This window comes from Mastigoproctus giganteus, chromosome 12, assembly GCF_048544385.1.
Source record: "Mastigoproctus giganteus isolate SK-2022 chromosome 12, ASM4854438v1, whole genome shotgun sequence".
NCBI classification, from domain to species: Eukaryota; Metazoa; Arthropoda; class Arachnida; order Uropygi; family Thelyphonidae; genus Mastigoproctus; species Mastigoproctus giganteus.
This window is the reverse complement of record NC_143586.1, coordinates 8677158-8698042: the sequence shown is the minus strand read 5'-3', so window position 1 is coordinate 8698042 and position 20885 is coordinate 8677158. Positions and strand designations below refer to the sequence as shown.

The window sequence follows — 20885 nt, the reverse complement described above, 5'->3', positions numbered from 1 at the left end:
TTATGTACAGATAAGATATAAATATTTGTTCATTCAGCTAATCAATTGCTATTAATCATTCTAAATTTAGAATGATTAAAAGCAATTGAACCAAAACAGATTTCATAAATAATTAATTTTGTTACCAGTGCACAATGCTATGTTGAGTAACAGTTTCTGAAAGACTATGCAAATCTCGATGTGTTTACTAAAAAAAATGCAATATTAGTAAAATAGTCATAAATTAATTTCATAAATTTAACAAAATGATATTTCAGAATTTCATAACGAGGGAGATCTGGTAAAAGTACTTAGCAGCAAAAAAGTCTTTTCAGTCTTATTTCAAATTGTTCAAAATTGTATAAAGTCCAAATTTGGATGCTGTTTGACAGGTTTTAGAATTTTAAAAAGATGACCAATCAGAAAAATGTTACATGATATTCAAGTTATGTACATTCAGTGGAATTAGATTATCATGCTGTTTTTTATACTTCCCAGTGAGTTCGTCCAAAACCCTGTGCTGAAAAAAAAATAAAAATAAAAATAAATAAATAAACCAGAAAAGGAAGGACAACATTAATTAGTTATGCAACCTAAAATAAAGGTAACAGTAACATTCTAAAAGCATAGACATATTAATATTAACATGGTCTAAATGATACAAGAAAGCAAGTTTATACAGCACCAGCCAAATATAAGAAAAAAAAAAAAAAACGAATTAAATAGTATGAATCAGAGCTGTAATACTCAATACATTCTACGTTGATATTAATATTTGTAAAATAATAAGAGGACTTTACCTCAATATAGTATGTAGAACACTTCCATATGATACTCCAGAAATTAAAACGAAAAAATCGAAAACTTACATTAGAGTAAAAAATAAATAATTAAAAACCAATTTAACACAATTAAAAATTAAAAAGAATCTAATGAAAATATTCAAAACGATTTTCCTTCCGAAGCTGACAACGCTTTTCGACTTTTATGTCGTGATCACAGGAATGAAAATTACCAAATAGGGTTGAACCTGAAACTTAAATAGTGATTATTTGTCTTCGTGCATGCGTGTAAAGGTCCACGCATCAGAGATCAAATATGGCCGCTGAACATTAACAGAATTCTCGTGTAATTTAATTTCTACAGTTTCTGCAATTAATAGTCACGTATAATTAAGCTGAACATTAAGTATTTTGGCCTGAAAGGCTAATTCTGATGCTGCTGAATGAGAAGCACGAACTGAGGCTTCATGTTGATTTACATGAATATTCAGAGAAAATCGAGTCGAACCTTGGTAAGATAAGTCGCAATCACCACAAGAAATGTATACCAGATCATTAATTTGTGTTGCGAACCCGGAAAGAACCGAGCGATTGTTCAGTATAGTGTGTAATTTCCGTATTGGCCTGGCCACAATTTTAAATTCGGTATCTTTAAAGAATAGATTAAGCAGTTTGTGCCACTGTTCAACATATGGGATAGAAATAAAGTATTTTTTTGTTATTACTATTGTTGGTTGGTGTAGTATTTTTTATCCTATCCTTAGCCTGTACCCTAATGGGTAATTGTGCAGGCAGATATGAAGTTCTCTGAGCAGTGCAGATGGGCTGCAAGAGTAGCTCATGGTGTCTTGTCAATGATATACAGGAATGTTTCTAGCAGGGATAAGGAGGTGATTATTCCCTTGTATAAGGCAATGGTCAGGCCACACCTTGAGTACTGTATACAGGTCTGGAGGCCTCAATACAAGAAGGATGTAGACTGCTGGAACGAGTACAGAGAAAGGCAACAAGATTAGTGAATGGAACAAAGGGTTGCTCTTACGAAGAAAGGCTTAAGTTTTGCAAATTACAGGGTCTGGAGACTAGGCACCGGTGAGGTGATCTGATAGGGGTGTATAAAGCCTTGAATGGTTTAAGCATGCTCAATGCCGATGGGATTCTTCCTCTTGCTCAGAATAATCACCTGAGAGGGCATAAATTCAGATTGAGGAAAGACAGATGTGCAGAAATTTGCCTTTAGCCAGCCGTTAGTTGGTTGGTGGAACAGACTTCCATCGCTTGTTGTGGAAGTTGATAGCCTAAATAAATTTAAGGCTCAGCTGGACAGGTATTTCGAACGAACGGAAGGGTGAAATGGAAGTGGTTTTTTTTTTTTTTTGGCTGATGCTGCATAAGCTTGCTTTCTTGCATCATATGCTTCTACTAATGCTAATGCGGTTTATTGTGGCAAGGGGTAACCCCTGTTTAAGAACCTGCTAGTTAATATTTGTATTTCTGAGCCCAAAGCAGATTCCTTCGTTGAATATTTAGAAATTGATTTTTAGGCATTTAGAAATTGATTGAAGATAATCGATCTTTTGTAGGTGAACGGGTGATAGCTATTATAATGTAGAAGCATACCGGTGTTTGTAGGTTTTTGATAGATGCTAAATTGGATTTTATTCGAGTCCTGAATAAGCATGAAATTTAGAAAGTTTAATGACTTTGTATCCGTATCCTTGCTTTCCAATGTAAATTTGAGTCTAGAATGAATATTATTAAATGAATGTAAAATGTCTTGGATAGTACTACTATCAGTAATAACTAGAACATCATCTAAATACCTCCCATAGTATGTGATACGGGGTCGAAAAGGTGTCAAATGTATATGCTCAATCGTTGAGAGATAGATCTCTGACATTAAGCCGCTCAGGCTCAAACCCATTGGTAATTCAAAAATTTGTTTGTACACCTTGTCTCGAAAGGTGATATAGTTGGCCTCAACTAACAGTTTAATTAAGTGAAAAATTTCCTTAATAAGTAGCTTCATATAATTAATCAGTATCGAGTTTTTATTTAACATATCCCAAATAATATCTAATGTGTATCCAACGTTTACATTCGTATATAACGAGGTAACATCTAGTGAGAATAAATTGTCATTGTCGCCAAGTCTACAGTCTTTAAGATTATTAAATAATGTATCATAGTTCTTAATGCCAAATTGTATTACCTGTCTAAAGGGTTTTATAATGCTATATACATGTGTGGCTAAGGATGAAAATGCCGAGTTTCTGTAGGAAAGAATAGGTCGAATAGGAAATCCAGTCTTGTGTAATTTTACCTGACCGAAAAGTGCAGGAATATTGTATGTTCTAGCTTTCAATTCCTTTAACTGGGCCATAGTAATATAGTCATTTTTTCAATACGTGATTATAGTTTTATTGTACTGATTGACCAAATTGGTAAACAGGGCCAGGTCTACTTCAAGGTAAGTGGAGGTATCTGAAACAATTGAATCTAACTTATTAATATAATCAGGTTTATCAAGTATTACCACTGTATCTCCTTTATCTGCCCTCTGTATAATAATGTCCTTATTTCCCCGAAGCTCTCGTAAAGCTGAACTGTCATGTGTATTCAATTTAGGAAGTCGCGTTTCTTTTATGATATTCACTACTTGGTTAACTTGTTGAATTAATAAATCTTTTTGTGGAACATTACGAAGCCCAAATTCAATATCAATTATGCATTGCTTTTTAGGTAGTTTTCGAGGTGGTAAATTATAATTTAGTCCTTCGGATAAAAGTGAAATCTAGTCCTGCGATAGCGTACACCTCCCCACAGACACACAATGTACTACCACAGAATACGTCAGCTAGTTCATGAACACCTCCTCACCCAGTATTCAACGAACCGACATATCAGCAGGTTACAAATCTTTCCTCATGTACGCTATCGCAGGACCAGATTTCACTTTTATCCAAAGGACTAAATTACAATTTACCACCTCAAAAACTACCTAAAAAACAATGTGTAATTGATATTTAATTTGGACTTCGTAATGTTCCACAACAAGATTTATTCATTCAACAAGTTAACCAAGTAGTGAATATCATAAAAGAAACGCAACTTCCTAAATTGAATACGCATAACAGTTCAGCTTTACGAGAACTTCGGGAAAATAAGGACATTATTATACAGAGGGCAAATAAAGGAGATACAGTGGTAATACTAGATAAACATGATTATATTAATAAGTTAGATTCAGTTGTTTCAGATACCTCCACTTATCTTGAAGTAGACCCGGCACTGTTTACCAATTTGGTCAATCAATACAATAAAACGTTAACCACGGCAAAGCAACCGAGCAAACCCTTAGCCATAATTATGAGAGCATCCTTGGACTCAGGGGAGGTCCCCACGAACTGGAGATGTGCAAATGTATCCCTAATTCACAAAGGGGGATCGAAGGGTGACATGAGTAATTACAGACCAGTTAGTTTAACTTCTGTTCCGGGTAAAATAATGGAGTCACTGGTTAAAGATGCATTGCAGGATCATCTAGACAAGACTGCAGCAATAATTCAGACACAGCATGGGTTTGTTAAGGGAAAGTCTTGTCTGATAGGATATCAAATTTGATAGGATATTATGATGTGGTTACAAAGGAACTGGATGCAAAAAATAATTTTGATATCATATATTTGGATTTCAGGAAAGCTTTTGACACTGTTGTGCATGGAAGACTATTGTACAAATTGGAGCAGAATGGCATTAAGGGTAAGTTGCTACAATGGATAAAACGATGGTTGAGTGGGAGAAGAGAGAGGGTGGTAATCAATGGGTGCTGCTCTTCGTGGACTAATGTTATTAGTGGAGTCCCACAGGGTTCGGTGTTAGGTCCACTGTTGTTTTGTATATTTATCAATGATATTGATGAAGGTATATCAGGCTTAATGTCGAAGTTTGCAGATGATACAAAGGTTGGCAGGGTTGTTAATGACAGTAATGGCAGTGTGCTACTGCAACAGGATCTAGATAATTTGGGCAGATGGGCTAAGAAGTGGCAACTGAAGTTTAACCTTGACAAATGCAAAGTACTGTATATGGGTAAAAGTAACCCCCAGAGAAACGTACCAACTGTGTGGTACTACACTTAAGGTGGTAGAAAATGAAAAAGACCTGGGAGTAATTGTGCAGTCAGATATGAAATTTTCTGAGCAATGCAGACAGGCTGCCAGGGCAGGTCATGGGGTTTTATCAATGATATATAGGAATTTTCCTAGCAGGGAAAAGGAAGTGATTGTCCCTCCGTATAAGGCAATGGTCAGGCCACGCCTTTAGTACTGCGTACAGGTCTGGAGGCCTCATTTTAGGAAGGATGTAGATTTGCTTGAGCATGTACAGAGAAGGGCAACAAGATTGGTGAGGGGAATGAAGGAATCCTCTTACCAAGAGAGAGAGAGAGAGAGAGAGAGAGAGAGAGAGAGAGAGGCTTAAGTTCTGCAAATTGCAGTGGCTGGAGACTAGGCACCTGCACGGTGATCTGATTTAGGTGTATAAGGCCTTCAATGGGTTGAGAACGCTGAATTCTGATGGGATTCTTCCACTTGTTCAGAATTCAAACCTAAGGGGCATAAATTTAAATTAAGAAAAGACAGATGTAGAATAGATGTGCGGAAATTTGCCTTTAGCCAGCAGGTGGTTAATTGCTGGAACAAACTTCTATCTGTCATTGTAGAAGTTGATAGGTTAAATAAATTTATGGAGGAACTGGACAGGCATTTGGAGGGAATGGTGTGATTTTTTTTTTTTTTTTTTTTTTTTGGTTGATGCTACATAAGCTCATACACTTGCTTTCTTGCATCACATGCCACTACTACGTATCGAAAAAATGACTACATTACTATGGCCCAGTTAAAGGAATTGAAGGCCAGAACATACAATATTCCTGCACTTTTCGGTCAGATAAAATTACACAAGACTGGATTTCCTATTCAATCTATTGTTTCCTACAGGAACTCGGCATTTTCATCCTTAGCCACAGAAGTATATAGCATTATAAAATCCTTTAGACAGGTAATACAATTTGGCATTAAGAGCTACGATACATTATTTAATAATCTTTTGGCGACAATGACAATTTATTCTCACTAGATGTTACCTCGTTAGATACGAATGCAAACGTTGAATACACATTAGATATTATTTGGGATATGTTAAATAAAAACTCGATACCGATTAATTATACGAAGCTACCTATTAAGGAAATTTTTCACTTAATTAAACTGTTAGTTGAGGCCAACTATATCACCTTTCGAGACAAGGTGTACAATCAAATTTTTGGATTACCAATGGGTTTGAGCCTGAGCGGCTTAATAGTAGTGGCATGTGATGCAAGAAAGCAAATGTATGAGCTTATGCAGCATCAGCCAAAAAAAAAAAAAAAAAAAAAAATCACACCATTCCCTCCAAATGCCTGTCCAGTTCCTCCTTAAATTTATTCAACCTATCAACTTCCACAACGACAGATGGAAGTTTGTTCCAGCAATTAACCACCCGCTGGCTAAAGGCAAATTTCGACACATCAATTCTACATCTGTCCTTTCTTAATTTGAATTTATGCCCCCTTAGGTTCGTAATCTGAACAAGTGGATGGATCCCATCAGAATTCAGCGTGCTGAACCCATTCAAGGTGATCTGATTGAGGTAAACCCTTATACACCTCAATCAGATCACCGTGCAGGTGCCTAGTCTCCAGCCACTGCAATTTGCAGAACTTAAGCCTCTCTTGATAAGAGGATCCCTTCATTCCCCTCACCAATCTTGTTGCCCTTCTCTGTACACGTTCAAGTAAATCTACATCCTTCCTAATGTCAGAGATCTATCTCTCAACGATTGAGCATATACATTTGACACCTTTTCGTCCCCGTATCACATACTATGGGACATATTATTATTATTATTATTATTATTATTAAGGAGATCCGACTAACAGTAAAGGACATATATCAGAACAATAGCAATAGCCCAATCTACATAAATGACCACTTAACAGCCCACCTCAAGCAATTGTTTTGGGAAACAAAACAACTAACAAGAACTCACAGTTACAAATTTTTTTGGCTAAAACATGGCAAAATTTATGTGAAGAAGAATGAATCTTCAAGAGCCATTAGAATTCAGAGTTCAAAGGATTTGCAGTTTATAAAATAGACTCTTTTATTGTGAATAATAGAAACTTTCAGAAATCTAGATTTAAGGTAAAATTAAGACATCAGGTATGCTTTTTGAGGAATCACAGATTTATAATTCACCTTTACATTTTATAAATAATCAAAATATTCAAGCTCTTATAATTGATAAAAAACAATTCTTTATGGTAGCTCTAAATATCAGGTCACTAAGAAAAAATTGGTTTAACTTCTTACAATATATAAATCCAATGAAAGAATTTATCTCTTGTATAGTTTTAACGGAGGTTAACATAAAAAGTGAGGAAATTTCCAATTATAACATACAAGGTTATGATAAGGTCTATATATTGAGAGAGTTGAGAAGGGGTGGAGGAATAATAATATACTATAGAACATGCTTTAGGGCAATACAGGTTTACCACTTAACTCAGTCTTGTGAAAACTGCTGTGTCAAATTATTAGGAGAAGACTCAGAAAACACATTCATGATTTGTGCTTTTTACAGGCCACCATCAGATTCAATAAACAGCTTCCTAATAGAATTAGAAAACATTATTTTGCAATGGGACGACATACAAACAGATAAGACCATACTAGTAGGAGATTTTAATATTAATTTACTAGCCAATGTAACTGATAATGTGATACCCAGATACTCTGCAATCTTAAACAATTATGGATTTGAACATACCTTAATTGGAATAACTAGACAACAAAGGATGGAGGGTAATAGAACAGTCAGCTCTTGTTTGGACCACCTAAGTTGAAGTATGCTAATTCCTACATACTATTAAATCAACTTTCAGATCACAGAACATGTATACTAATAGTAGATATGTATTCAAAACAACACCCATGTGAAGAAAAAAAATTAACAAATGCTATGAAGAAAAATTATTTATCAACAGGGAAACTGAAACAGAACATAGGAAACTTGTTAATACAAGAGCAAGCATCATACACAACAAATGTAAATGTTTTTTCAAATAAGATAATACAAATTATAAACAATTTGAGGTTTAATACCGAGAGAAAAGTTAATCACACAGCCAACAACACAAACACTGGGAGTAGCAGGATTAAGCTTAGGAAACCTTGGATGACTAAAGAAATAGAAGAACTAATGGTACAAAGGGATAAATATTACAGGCAGTTTAGAAATTGTCCATCAAAGAAAGAACATTATCACAATTATAAAACACTCAGAAATAAAGTGACAGGTATGATAAAAAAGCAAAAAAACACTTATTACAATCATCTTTTCATGGATAAGCAGATAACACAAAAGGATAAATGGAGCATTATAAATAACATGTTAAGTACAAGGAAGAAAAAGTCAAGGGGAAACCAAATTAAAACACTTGTAGAACAGATTTCTGGTGCAAACAAACAATATGAGGCTGCAAATAGGTTTGCCAAAGCTGTATTAGATCTCAACAGATATTTAATACATTATTGCCAAAATTCCTTTACTCAACAAGATAGGCTTCCTCAGATAATGAACTCTTGTGTAGTCTTAGCTCCACATTATACTGAGATTCTTAAAATTATAGAACAATTAAAGAACAAGAAATCTTACGGACTGGACTGTATTACAGTAACCGAAGTAAAGAGAAACAAAGAACAGTTCTCTGTTCTCTTGGTAGAGCTAATAGCACGGATGTTAGAGTCGGGAAGCTATCCTACAAACTTACTGTCATTTAAGATAATTCCTATATATAAAAAGGGACCACCAGATGACTTTTGCAACTACAGACCAATAACAATACAGTCAGTTTTAAATAAGATAAAAGAAAATTATATATTTTCCCATATAAGCAAATATTTACATCAATATGGACTGTTAAACAGCTCTCTATTCTCATATCAGAAGGGCAAGAGCACACAGACATTATTAGAGAACTTAATAGACTCTCTAAACTTACATTTAAACAACAATAACTTCATATTGATTTTATTTATAGATTTGACCAAAGCATATGACCTAATTGATATCCCAATATTGCAACAGAAATTACTGAAATATGGAATAAGGGGAAGACTCAATCAACTACTAGCAAATTATTTAACCAAGAGAAAAATAACAGTAGAAGTAGAAAATACAAAGGGGAAATCTTATAATGTAAAGAGAGGAGTACCTCAGGGCACTCATGCTGGGCCAATCATGTTCAACATCTATATAAATGACATATTCGAAGTAATTAAGAACTCCTTTATAAAAATTTATGCAGATGATATAATCTTATATACAATAGGAAAGGACCTAACAAAAATGGCAAATGATTTACAACAGGATGCAATACATTTACAATCTTGGCTGCACGATAATAAATTAGCACTCAGCTTTGAAAAAACTAAATTTTTGGTAATAAGGCCTCCTCATCAAACCTTGGACATTCAACCCTCTATCAAATTGCACAAACATGATTGCTACATGAACAGAATTTCCAGAATTGCGAATGTCTAACTGTGGAAGAAGTCTCAAATCATTGTTACCTTGGGTTATGGATCAACTACAGTCTAAGTTGGATAATGCATATAACAAACTTGTACAAAAAAATGAGATTTTATGTGTACTTTTTCTACTACATTAAGAATAAGTTAAATCTTAGAACAAAAGTAACCTTATATTATGCATTAGTGGACTCCCAACTCAATTATTTAGTAAATATATGGGCACGAGCAAATAAAACAGAAATAAGGGCAATAGACAACTTAATGAATAGGATTCTGAAACTTTTAATGGGGACAAACTCTTGGAATGACCTGAATAAGAGAAGGCAATTTTTGTTGAAACATAAAATATTGTATCCAGTTCAAAAACTAAAGTTAAATCTATTCTTAAAAAATCTTAACACTATTTTTGAAGAGTCGAATCTGCAAAGAAATGTCTCACATAATTTAAGGAACCCAAAAGCAATTACTTTGCCTCACCCTAGGATACTAAATAGATTTGGAGATAGGCACACAATGAATGTAATAAACAACTTGTTGGCTAGCATTGATTTCAGGCTCAGGAGAAGTTATCCCATCTCCAAATTAAAATTCCTAATAAGAAAATTCTTGATACTCAATGACACAGTAGATTAGAATTGATATGCAGATAAACTACCTCTGTTTACAGTGTGGAATATACTATGTGTAGTGACTTCATAGTCTTTTCTGTAAGATAACAAATTTGTACAAAACTTGTAAAGGAAGAACTACAACTTGTTGTCAAGAAATTTACTTTTCTTAACAAGTTCATTTATTGTAAACGAATTCTCTTGATAAATAAAATTGTATTGTATTGTATTGTATTGTATTGGTATTATTATTATTATTATTATTATTATTATTATTATTAATATAAAGTCATTAAACTTTCTAATTTTCACGCTTACTCGGGACTCGAATAAAATCCAATTTAGCCTCTATCGAAAACCAACAAACACCGGTATGCTTCTACATTATAATAGCTATCACCCGTTCACCTACAAAAGATCGATTATCTTTAATCAATTTCTAAATGCCTAAAAATCAATTTCTAAATATTCAACGTCGGAATCTGCTTTGGGCTCAGAAATACAAATATTAACTAGCAGGTTCTTAAACAGGGGTTATCCCCTTGCCACAATAAACCAAATTAGGGTACAAGATAAGATAAAAAATACTACACCAACCAACAATAGTAATATCAAAAAATACTTTATTTCTGTCCCATATGTTGAACAGTGGCACAATCAGCTTAATAGATTCTTTGAAGATACCGAATTTAAAATTGTGGGCAGGCGAATACGGAAATTACACACTATACAGAACAATCGCTCGGTTCTTTCCGCATTCGCAACACAAATTAATGATCTGGTATACAACATTTCTTGCGGTGATTGCGACTCGTCTTACCAAGGTTCGATGTGATTTTCTCTGAATATTCATGTAAATCAACATGAAGCCTCAGTTCATGCTTCTCGTTCAGCAGCGTCAGAATTAGCCTTTCGTGCCATTAACGAAAAACATACTTTTTTATTTAACGAGGCCAAAAACTTAGTGTTCAACATAATTATACGCGAATATTAATTGCAGAAACTGTAGAAATTAAATTACACGAGAATTCTGTTAATGTTCGGCGGCCATATTTGATTTCCGATGCGTGGACCTTTACGTGCATGCGCGAAGACAAATAATCACTATTTAAATTTCAGGTTCAATCCTATTCGGTAAATTTCATTCCTGTGATCACAACATACGGTCAAAAAGCGTTGTCAGCTTCAGGAAGGAAAATCATTTTGAATATTTTCGTTAGATTCTTTTTAATTTTTAATTGTGTTAAATTGATTTGAATTATGTTAAATTGGTTTTTAATTATTTAATTTTTACTCTAATGTAAGTTTTCGATTTTTTCGTTTTAATTTCTGGAGAGTATCATACGGAAGTGTTCTACATACTATATTGAGGTAAACTCCTCTTATTATTTTACAAAAAGAAAAAAAACTTTTTCCATATCATTTGCCCCATTCTTTTTATTAATCTGTCCAATCCTTCTTTAAATTTATTCAAAGTTCCTACACTACAAAACTAGGTAGAAATTTATTTCAATGATTAGCCTTTGATTGAAGGCAAATTTCCACATATATATGTTCTGTAGCCATCCTTTTTCAATTTATGGCTGACCCCTTGTGTGTGTGTGTGTGTGTCACTAAAGAAAGAATAAGGATGCCATTGGCATTTTAGTTTATTCAGCCCTTTTAAAACCTTGAGCACCTCAATTAGATCTTTATTCAAATGCTTTGTTTCCAGAATTGCAATTTATAAAACTCAAGTCATTCTTGGCAAGGAAACCCTTTTTTGTGCCCTAATCTTGCTGCCTCGTTACGTACCTACCATTTTCATACATCTACATTCCTATAGTGAGGTTCCCAAACCTGTATGCAATATTCAAGATGTGCCGTATCCTTTATATGATTGAATAATTACCTTTTTTTTTTTTTTTTTTTTTTTTTCTATCTCTGCTGGTAAAGTTACTGTATATGACTGACAGAATAGCCACGAATAGCATTACCAGGTATTTTGCACTGCTCAGAAAACTTTGTATCACACAATTATCATTAAGTCTTTTTCATTATTAGTTGGAATTATGCTATCCAAATGCAGTACTTAGCATTTAAAACCTTGAGGTATAACATTAAGGTATAACATCAATGTTATACCTTAATTATCATTTTTCAGCTCATCTGTACAGCTATCTGAATCTTGTTGAAACAACCTGCTTCATTAACTTTGTTAACCAGGATTGATTAACCTTGATTAATTTCACACCCCAAATTGTAGCAAAAATAGCACTGGGTCACCTGATAGGTTCCCAACTTATTTTCAATCTCTGAAAAAATTTCTGGCCTTTTGAATTCTGCTTAAACAATGATATTATTTCATCTTTCCTTAATGGATTGCAGTACTTATTTTATGTACTTTTTAAGTTTTAATAATAAACATGCAATGTGTTTTACACATTTTGTTTTCAAAAAAAAAAAATAAATAAATAAAAAAATAATAATAATAATTCTGAAGAAAATTACCAAAAAAACCCCATTTTATACATAAAACAGAAATATCAGTCTTGTATTCTCTTCCATTATACAAAGGGTACTAGGAAAGTTTTGCAATATGACGCAACAATGAATCACAGGAAGCTGCTTGTTGCTGCATGTTGAGACATGTTCATACGTGCATAGTGGCCGCCGCACCAAGTCAATGGGCTCAGTTATTCATTAGTAGTGAGAGTGTAAAGTGCTTGCGATGGCATCGTGGTCACGAAATGAGATAAGGACAGTTTTGCGGTATAATTTCGTGCGTGGTTTAACCATAGACCAGTGCTTAGAAGAAATGACTCTTGCACTAGATGATGATTGTCCACATCGTACAACGATATTCAGGTGGTATAGAGAATTCCAAAGGGGAAATTTCACTCTGGAGGATTCTGAGAGGCCGGGAAGGCCACGAACGTCAGTTACGGAGGAAAACGTTACTGCTGTGAGGAAAATGCTTGACGAAAACAGGCGAGTGACCTACCAACAGATAGAGGATACTTTGGGCCTAAATGCACCAGCAATTCGTTCGATTCTGCAAGATCATTTGCACGTGAAGAAACTTTGTTCTCTCTGGGTGCCGCATCAACTGACTGAAGAGCAGATGACACGACGTGTGACTTGGTGCCGGGAGATGTTAAAAAAGTTTGATAAGGGACAATCTCGGTATGTGAACAACATCGTGACAGGTGACGAGACTTGGCTGTACTATTACGATCTGCCGACCAAGGCTCAAAACAAAGTTTGGGTCTTTGATGATGACGACACACCCGTAATTGTCAGAAAATCCCGATCTGTAAAGAAGAAAATGATAGCTGTATTTTTCAAATCGAGTGGAATTGTGGAACGTGTCGTTTTGGACACGCAGAAGACAGTCACAGCTAATTGGTATACTGAACAATGCCTGCCTAAAGTCATTGGATCTATGAAGAACCTGCGGCCAAAGTCAAGAATGGACATCTGGTACCTCCATCACGATAATGCTCCACTCACCGCGCCAAAGCCTGCACCGAATATTTGACCACGACAGGACTGAAACTTCTCGAGCACCCTCCCTACAGTCCAGACCTTGCTCCCTGCAACTTTGCACTGTTCCCGCATGTGAAAATGAAGCTAAAAGGGAGGCGGCTTTCCAGTGATGAGGACCTTCTACGGGCTTGGGACAACGAGTGTGCTTTACTCCCTAGTGAAACTTGGCAGAACTGGTTTAAAGATTGGTTTCGGAGGATGGAGAGGTGTATTGAATGTAGAGGAAATTACTTTGAAAAAAATAAATAAACAAAGCTGTATTGCAAAACTTTCCTAGTACCCTTTGTACAGTTTAAAAGCCCATTATGTGAGAAAAATTTCAAAACACCTGTGGATGTCCACTATATTTCTAAATATAAATATATGGGCATCCATATAAATTGTTATGTATATATATATATATTATTAAAAAATAAAAAACATTAATATTTGCTACTATTAGTTACTTCCATTTTTAGGTTTATTTAAAAACTTATCTCAAATTTTTAAATTATGTATCTTGCTTTCCACAGTGACATGGCTATCTTAAGAGAATACTCGGTTTTGTATGAATTTACTAATTAAAACAATATAAATCTTTCAAAAACAACTAGGGTACACTGTCGATTTTACGGAACTAGTGGGAGAATAAAAACAAGTAATCCGAAACTATAAGCAAATGCTTATCCTCTACTATGCCACTCTTTGAGAAAAAAACCAACAGGTTATTATGTTATTTGTTTTTTTTTTTTTTTTTAGGAGCATTAGCAACTAGCATTTAAGGCCATATTGCTCTGGGAATATGCAGTGGTCATTCCGTGACTTTTCCGCATCCTCCATATTTGGTGGTCACGGGCTCAAACCCCGGTCTAATCAAGAAGCGTGTGCTACGCACTGCTGCTCCTGCCCACCTGGCTATGGAGGTGCCTGACAGGTTCGTGTGTGCCATTTTTATATGAAAACCATAAAAATTCACTTCAGAAACTACTGAAGTAAAAGTGTGACTATATTTAGGAAGGTAGGAAAAAATTCAGATTTTTAATCATTGATTAAGGGTTAATGTGGGAATGTTATTTTCAAGGGTCACCTGTCAGGTGTCTTGCCGCCACCACCACCACCACTGGGTTGACTATGAAGCCTATCTTTGTTGTATCAGTTTTTTTTTTTTTTTTTTATGAGAACCCCAAACACGAGAGGTATTAGAACCTATAGTACTTAGTACCGTGCTTGGGTTTGAGGTTAAGAAGAAGAAAGAAGATATTTGTTGACATTGGATTTGAACTTCTGTAGATTGTAATTTTCAGGAAATATGTATGAAGGAAGGTTGTTCCAGAAAACGGCAGTTGAATGAATAAATGAGGAAGATGAAAAGTTGGTTCTGTAGGTTTGAAGTTGGACAGTAAATGGATGTTGGCTGGTGGCGGCACGTGTTCGGACTGTTTTGAAAGAGAGAGCAGGAATTATAGAAGCCAATTCAGAAGAACAGTGCCCATGGAAGTATCTGTAGAAGAGGCATGCAGCAGAAACAATGCGTCTATGAGAAAGCGAGTGGAGAGACTCTGTTAGAGATGAATCATTAATTAACCTAACTGCCCTCTTCTGAATGGAATCAAGAAGCCGGAGAGAGGTTTTGGGGGCACCACCCCAGATATGGGAACAATATTCCATGGCAGGGCGAATTTGCGATTTATACAGAGTGAGAAGCTGTTTGGAAGAAAAGTAACGCCGAGAGCGAAAGAGAAAACCAAGTTTTTTAGATGCAGAGGAAGCAATATTTGTAATGTGCTTGTGCCAAGAGAGATTAGAAGTCAGCGTAATCCCCAAAAGAGATATATCATTTTGCCTAGAAATCGGAGTGTCACTAAAGATAAGCATAGGAGTAGAAGAATCCTTTTTGCGAGATATAAGACAAGACTGAGTTATAGAAGGGTTGAAATCAACTAAGTTGTCTTTGCCCCACTGGAGAATTACCTGAAGATCGGCATTTAGGGAATTGGTAGCAGATTTTCGAGAAGTTGAAGCTGATTGAGCAGGACAAGGTTTCTCAAAATGGAAAGTTGAATGCAATGTGCTATCATCGGCAAAACTATGGATAGGATTTCCAGTCAATGGAAGAAGATCATTGATATACAAGAGGAAAAGAGTGGGGGAAAGAACTGAACCTTGGGGGACACCGGCATTAGTGGAGAAGTTAGAAGACAGAGAGCCATCTACCATCACCCTCAGTGAGCGATCAGAGAGAAAACTGGATAACCAATTTCTAAAAACAGTTGGCAAACCATAAGATGGAAGCTTGTTTAGAAGACATTTATGCCAAACACGATCAAAAGCCTTTGAGATGTCAAGAGCAACTACTTGTGTTTCACCGAACCTTTCCATTGAATTAGTCCATAAATGGGTAACATAAGCCAGAATATCTCCAGTGGATCGACACTGACGGAATCCATACTGGTGATCGTTGATCAGACGGAAGGTTTCTAGGTAGTTTAAGAGTTGGCGGTTAATTAATTTCTCCATTACTTTAGAAAGAGTAGAAGTAATTGCAATGGGACGATAATTGGATGGGAGGGATTTGTCACCCTTTTTAGGAACTGGCTGGATATGAGCAAATTTCCAAGCAGAAGGAAAAACACCTTTGGAATAAGAAAGTGAAAAAAGGCGGCAAAGAATAGGAGTAAGTTCAGGAGCACAGGTTTTGAGAACAAGTGGAGAAATACCATCAGGACCTGGAGCTTTCTTAGCATCAAGATTCATCAAAATCCTTCTGATATCCTTTTGACGGAAGACCACAGGAGGCATTGAATGGAGCGTGTTGGGAATGGTGGGAGGTGTTTTACCAAGATCATTAATACATGAGCTGGAAGAAAAATGGGATGCTAGCAGGTCAGCTTTATCCTTGGCTGAAGTGGCAACAGAACCATCTTGTTTGGACAGAGGTGGGAGCAACGATGGGCAAAAGTTGCGGCCAATAGCTTTGGCAAGAGACCAGAATGCTCGGCTACCATTAGGGCAAGAAGCAAGTTTTCTACTCTTAGCCTGTTCAAACTCTAGTTTGGACTGGTTAATAACTGCTTTGCAACTGTTGCGAGCTTTGGTGTAGGCAGAAAATGAAACTGAAGAATTAGAAACAAGCCAATTACGATATGCAACATTCTTCTCTTGGACAGCCTTAGCACATTTATTGGAAAACCAAGGTTTAGATAAAGGACGAGATTTTAAAGTGGAGTGTGGGATAAAGGATTCCATTCCTGCAAGAATAATTTCACTGACACGATCTGAGCAAACGTTGACATCAGAAGTTTTGAAACAGTAATCCGACCAAGGAAAAGAAGAAAAGAAGTCTCGCAGGTCATCCCATTTTGCATTCTTGTAATGCCAAACAACACGTGGTTGGGAATAGCCATGAGATAAAGGTTCCATTGGAGAAGAGACAATCACCAAGTTGTGATCTGAAGTGCCTAAAGGACCTCTCACTTCGACCGTGTACTTAGAAGGGTTGTTTGTGAGAAAAAGATCAAGCGTATTGGCTGTATGATTAGGTTTGTCCGGTATTCTTGTAGGTAAATGAACAATCTGTGCTAGGTCATTAGTAATTGCAAAAGCCTCAGCATCTCGCGACCTGCTGGGTCGGTGTGACTAGAAAACGGAAGCCAGCTGGAGTTGTGAACATTAAAATCACCAAGGAAAATTACTTCACTGTTAGGAAAGTTGGACTGGAGAAAGTCAAGTTGCAAAGAGAGGAAGTCAAAGAGCTCCAAATGATTAGTGGAGTTGGGAGAACGGTAGAGACTACAGATGAATTTGACACAATGAGGTAGAGAGATTTTAAGCCAGAGAAGATCAAAGAGAGGAGATTCCAAATTGCCAAGTCTCTGACAGGGAATATCAGAACGGACATATGCACAAGTACCACCTTTGAGGCGAAAGGAATCATACAGCGAATAATTTGGGCATCTGAGATGAGCAGTAGATGAATCAACCGATATCTGAGATTCTGTCAGAAAAAGTACATGGGGTTTGGCAGACTGCAAGTGGAAATGGACATCGTTGAGATTAGAATTGAGACCACGTATATTTGTGAAATGAATTAGGAAGTCCTTGGGAGGTTTAGATCTTTTCGCAGATAAGCTTGCTTTATTAGTTTGACAATTCATGGTGTATTCAATAGTAAGAAAAAGTAGGTGGGACATGCTGTATGAAGTAATGAAATTTTTGGATATGGCGTACATGTGGTAAGAATATACCCAGATCCTTGACATAACGTGGCCTCGACAATGCTCCCCGCATACACACTACTCGGACTCCCTCCAGTCACTATCTGGCAGAGTAGAGGCAGCAAGATTATACACTAGCTGATCCGGAAGCTTCCTAGAGAGTTACCAATAGGTTCAGTCCAGTGTACTAACTAGCGGCCGGCCTGCGAACACCGTTTTAGAGCTGTACCCTCGAAATGTAAGGAATATTGGATCTCGCCACGACGTTCATCTTAACCTCAAAAGTCATCAATCATACTGCATGATGGAAGAGATAGAGAAAGGTTGACCGGAACTTAGCTCTAGAGACTAAACATGGGTTCCACCATTTCAAGCCTCCAATAAGCAAAGTGGTGGTATTTCACCGGTTGATGAGAGTCATCTACCACCTAGTACTGCCTGGTAACATAGAGGGGCGGCGTTCCTCCATGTGGTGTGGGCGCCACACCTCGACCCCTGCTTACGTTGGTTCACACCTGGGTGGTCACCCACCATGTACTTGCGCATGGAGGTTATACCCAGGATTACTAACAGTCCCACCATCGTGAAGGTGCAAGCAGAGGATTTGGCTGTCACAGACCGTCCGGAATTCGCCGAAATTGGGTCCACTTGACTTGAGTGTCACCCGAATATCAGTTCCATCAGCGTTTTAGACTCCCAGATAGCAAGTACAAATTGTCTGGCATATCTGAGAGAATGTCTGTGACAACCTCAAGGACCAAAGTTTAGACATTAAGCTTAAAAATTCAGTGATTAATCAGAATGGTGAATGCTGCATAATCACTTTCATGAATCTATCTAATTATTATTTTTTTAAATAAGTTACACTACTCTTTATGGAATCAGCATCAAGAACAGTAAGGGACCCAAAGCTGAACTTTGTAGAATCCCACTCGTGACATTGGTCCATGAAGAGCAGTGGCCATTTATAGCCACTAGTCTCCCATCACTTGGTCATCTCTTCATATGCTGTAATATCTTGTTACCAATGAGACACTGATGCAAGAAAATAAAATAATACATAATTTACTCAATTCTGTTACATAAGTAACAGAAATGAGTAAATTTAAAGGCCAATTAAAAAGAAACCAGACAAATAGAAAGAAAAATCTTACATCAGAAATTTTTCTGCAGTTTATCAGAGTGGTTAATGCTACATAACTAACATCCTTTCATTACAATCTATCAAAATATCTTTTTATTAAAATAAGTTATACTACCCTTCATGGAAAAAATAATGTGATTTAATAAGTATACTAAAGTGATAACTGCTCAGAGAGCTTACAAATAAAAATAGTTTAGAATTAAAATTTGAAGAACTGTTTTGTAGTTAATATCTTATAATATAAAAAACATTTAGAATGGCAAACACTTTGGTCTTTTTGAAGACATTTAATCGTGACTGAAAATACAAGAATCCCTTACCAATTGCGGGGGTCACATTTTTGAAAATACTGTGGATTGGCAGGATTAAGGCTCTGTAGAAAACGGGTGGTTGGGGAAAAATAATAATTATGCCAATAAATAAATGGGAGGGAGGATACAGTAAACCTACTTCAGTTTTGATAAGTAACGTAAAAATGAAGGAAGTTCTGTATCAAGTACTTTTATTTTCTGTTCCAATATCATTACTTTCCTGGCTCTTTTCCACTTTCGCTTTCAGCTTATTGAATGTTTAGATGCCATAAATTATTTATAAAGGAAAATGAACATTGACTTTTAGCAAACATGGTATCTTAAGAGTATTACAAAAATAAGTGCAAAAGATGTCTGGCAAAAAAAAAAAATAAATAAATAATAATAATGAAATATATATATATAAATATATTAGTCAAAAACACAATCTACAAAGAGAAAGAAGTAGCAACAAGAAGTAGTAACAGGTATGTAAGTTCACTTGTTACCACTTTATACATGGTACTGACAAGCGTGCCAATAGGATGGTAGAGTGTAAACAAATTCTGTCCCTCATGTAAACATATTAGGTCCCCCCCCCCCCCGCGATTGGAGCAATAATTGTTGTGTTCTTTTGTTTAAGGAGAACAGACTGAACATTGTGCATGTAAAACAAAACATAGATAGTAAAATTTTGGTATGCAAATCTATGGTTGGTGAGAGCAAGGGCATTCCTAGGGTATTATTATTATTAGCCATATGGTGCAAGGAAGCCTGAGGCTTTTGCTGCACCAGCCAAAAAAAAACAAAAAAAAAAATTCCGAGTTACCCCTGAGAGAGAGAGAGAGGTGTAAGAAATAGAAGGGAATCACCAAGAAAGAGAAGAATGATGATATCCAGCTCAGGACCCTGGGTATGCCAAGCCCATACTCACCAAATGTGAGCCCCTGAAATTGAAATTTTGTGCCCTCCTTTAAAATTTTCTTCATATGTGTAAGTAAGTTTCAGGTTTGGAGGAGCCCCTTGAATGTTGGCATCTGGGTGCAGTGCACCTCGGGACTCCTGTAATAATAATTCTAATTAAAATTGGGAACTGGTTACTTAGTGCTTCTAAACTAATGCTACTTCTACAACTGCTAAATGTATGATATTTGCTTACCTCTTTTGCTGCTTCTTTTAATATAATTGGATAGATCCCATCAGCCCCAAGTGCCTTATTTATTTTTAGTCTCAACAATTTCTGTTCCACTTTCTTTTACAGTGATTACAAAATCATTTAGCCCAGTTATAATTCAGAATGCTTCTGGTACTGATATCCCTAAAATCTTTGCAGGTGAATTTAGATGCAAAGTATTTATTCAGTTTGTCAGCAACCTTAACAGGGTCATCAACAATTATGCCATTCATATCTATTGGCCTAATGTTGCTCATCTCTCCATCTCTCTCTCTCTCTCTCTCTCTCTCTCTCTCTCTCTCTCTCTCTCTCTCTCTCTCCTTCTAGTTTTACCATAAGCAAAGAATTTTTTGCTACTTTGCTTTGCATTCTTAGCCAAAGACTCCTCAAAATCTGCCCTCAGGTTGCCTAACCCCCCTTAGTGACCTTTCTGCAGACCAGTTTTTACTTATGGTACATTTCTGTGTCCCCTCTAATTTATAATTATTACATGGATTTGTTTTCTTTGTCACTAGTCTCATCAGACCATCTGGCATCCATATAGGTCTAAC

General features: G+C 36.1%; 1 protein-coding gene across 3 annotated transcripts in view; it reads right to left on the bottom strand.

Annotated features, from left to right (window-relative positions):
* Positions 1–351: 351 nt before the first annotated feature.
* Positions 352–20885, bottom strand: part of LOC150076660 (uncharacterized) — a 349756-nt gene continuing 329222 nt past the window's right edge. For 2 of the 3 annotated variants that reach the window (XM_090386111.1, XM_090386113.1), the window contains one exon: positions 352–494. In XM_090386111.1, the coding sequence (XP_090242237.1) occupies positions 445–494 (50 nt within the window). In that variant the 3' untranslated portion in view covers positions 352–444. Of the gene's footprint in view, positions 500–20885 lie in introns of all 3 variants that reach the window. The other variant, XM_090386112.1, reaches the window with a different exon arrangement.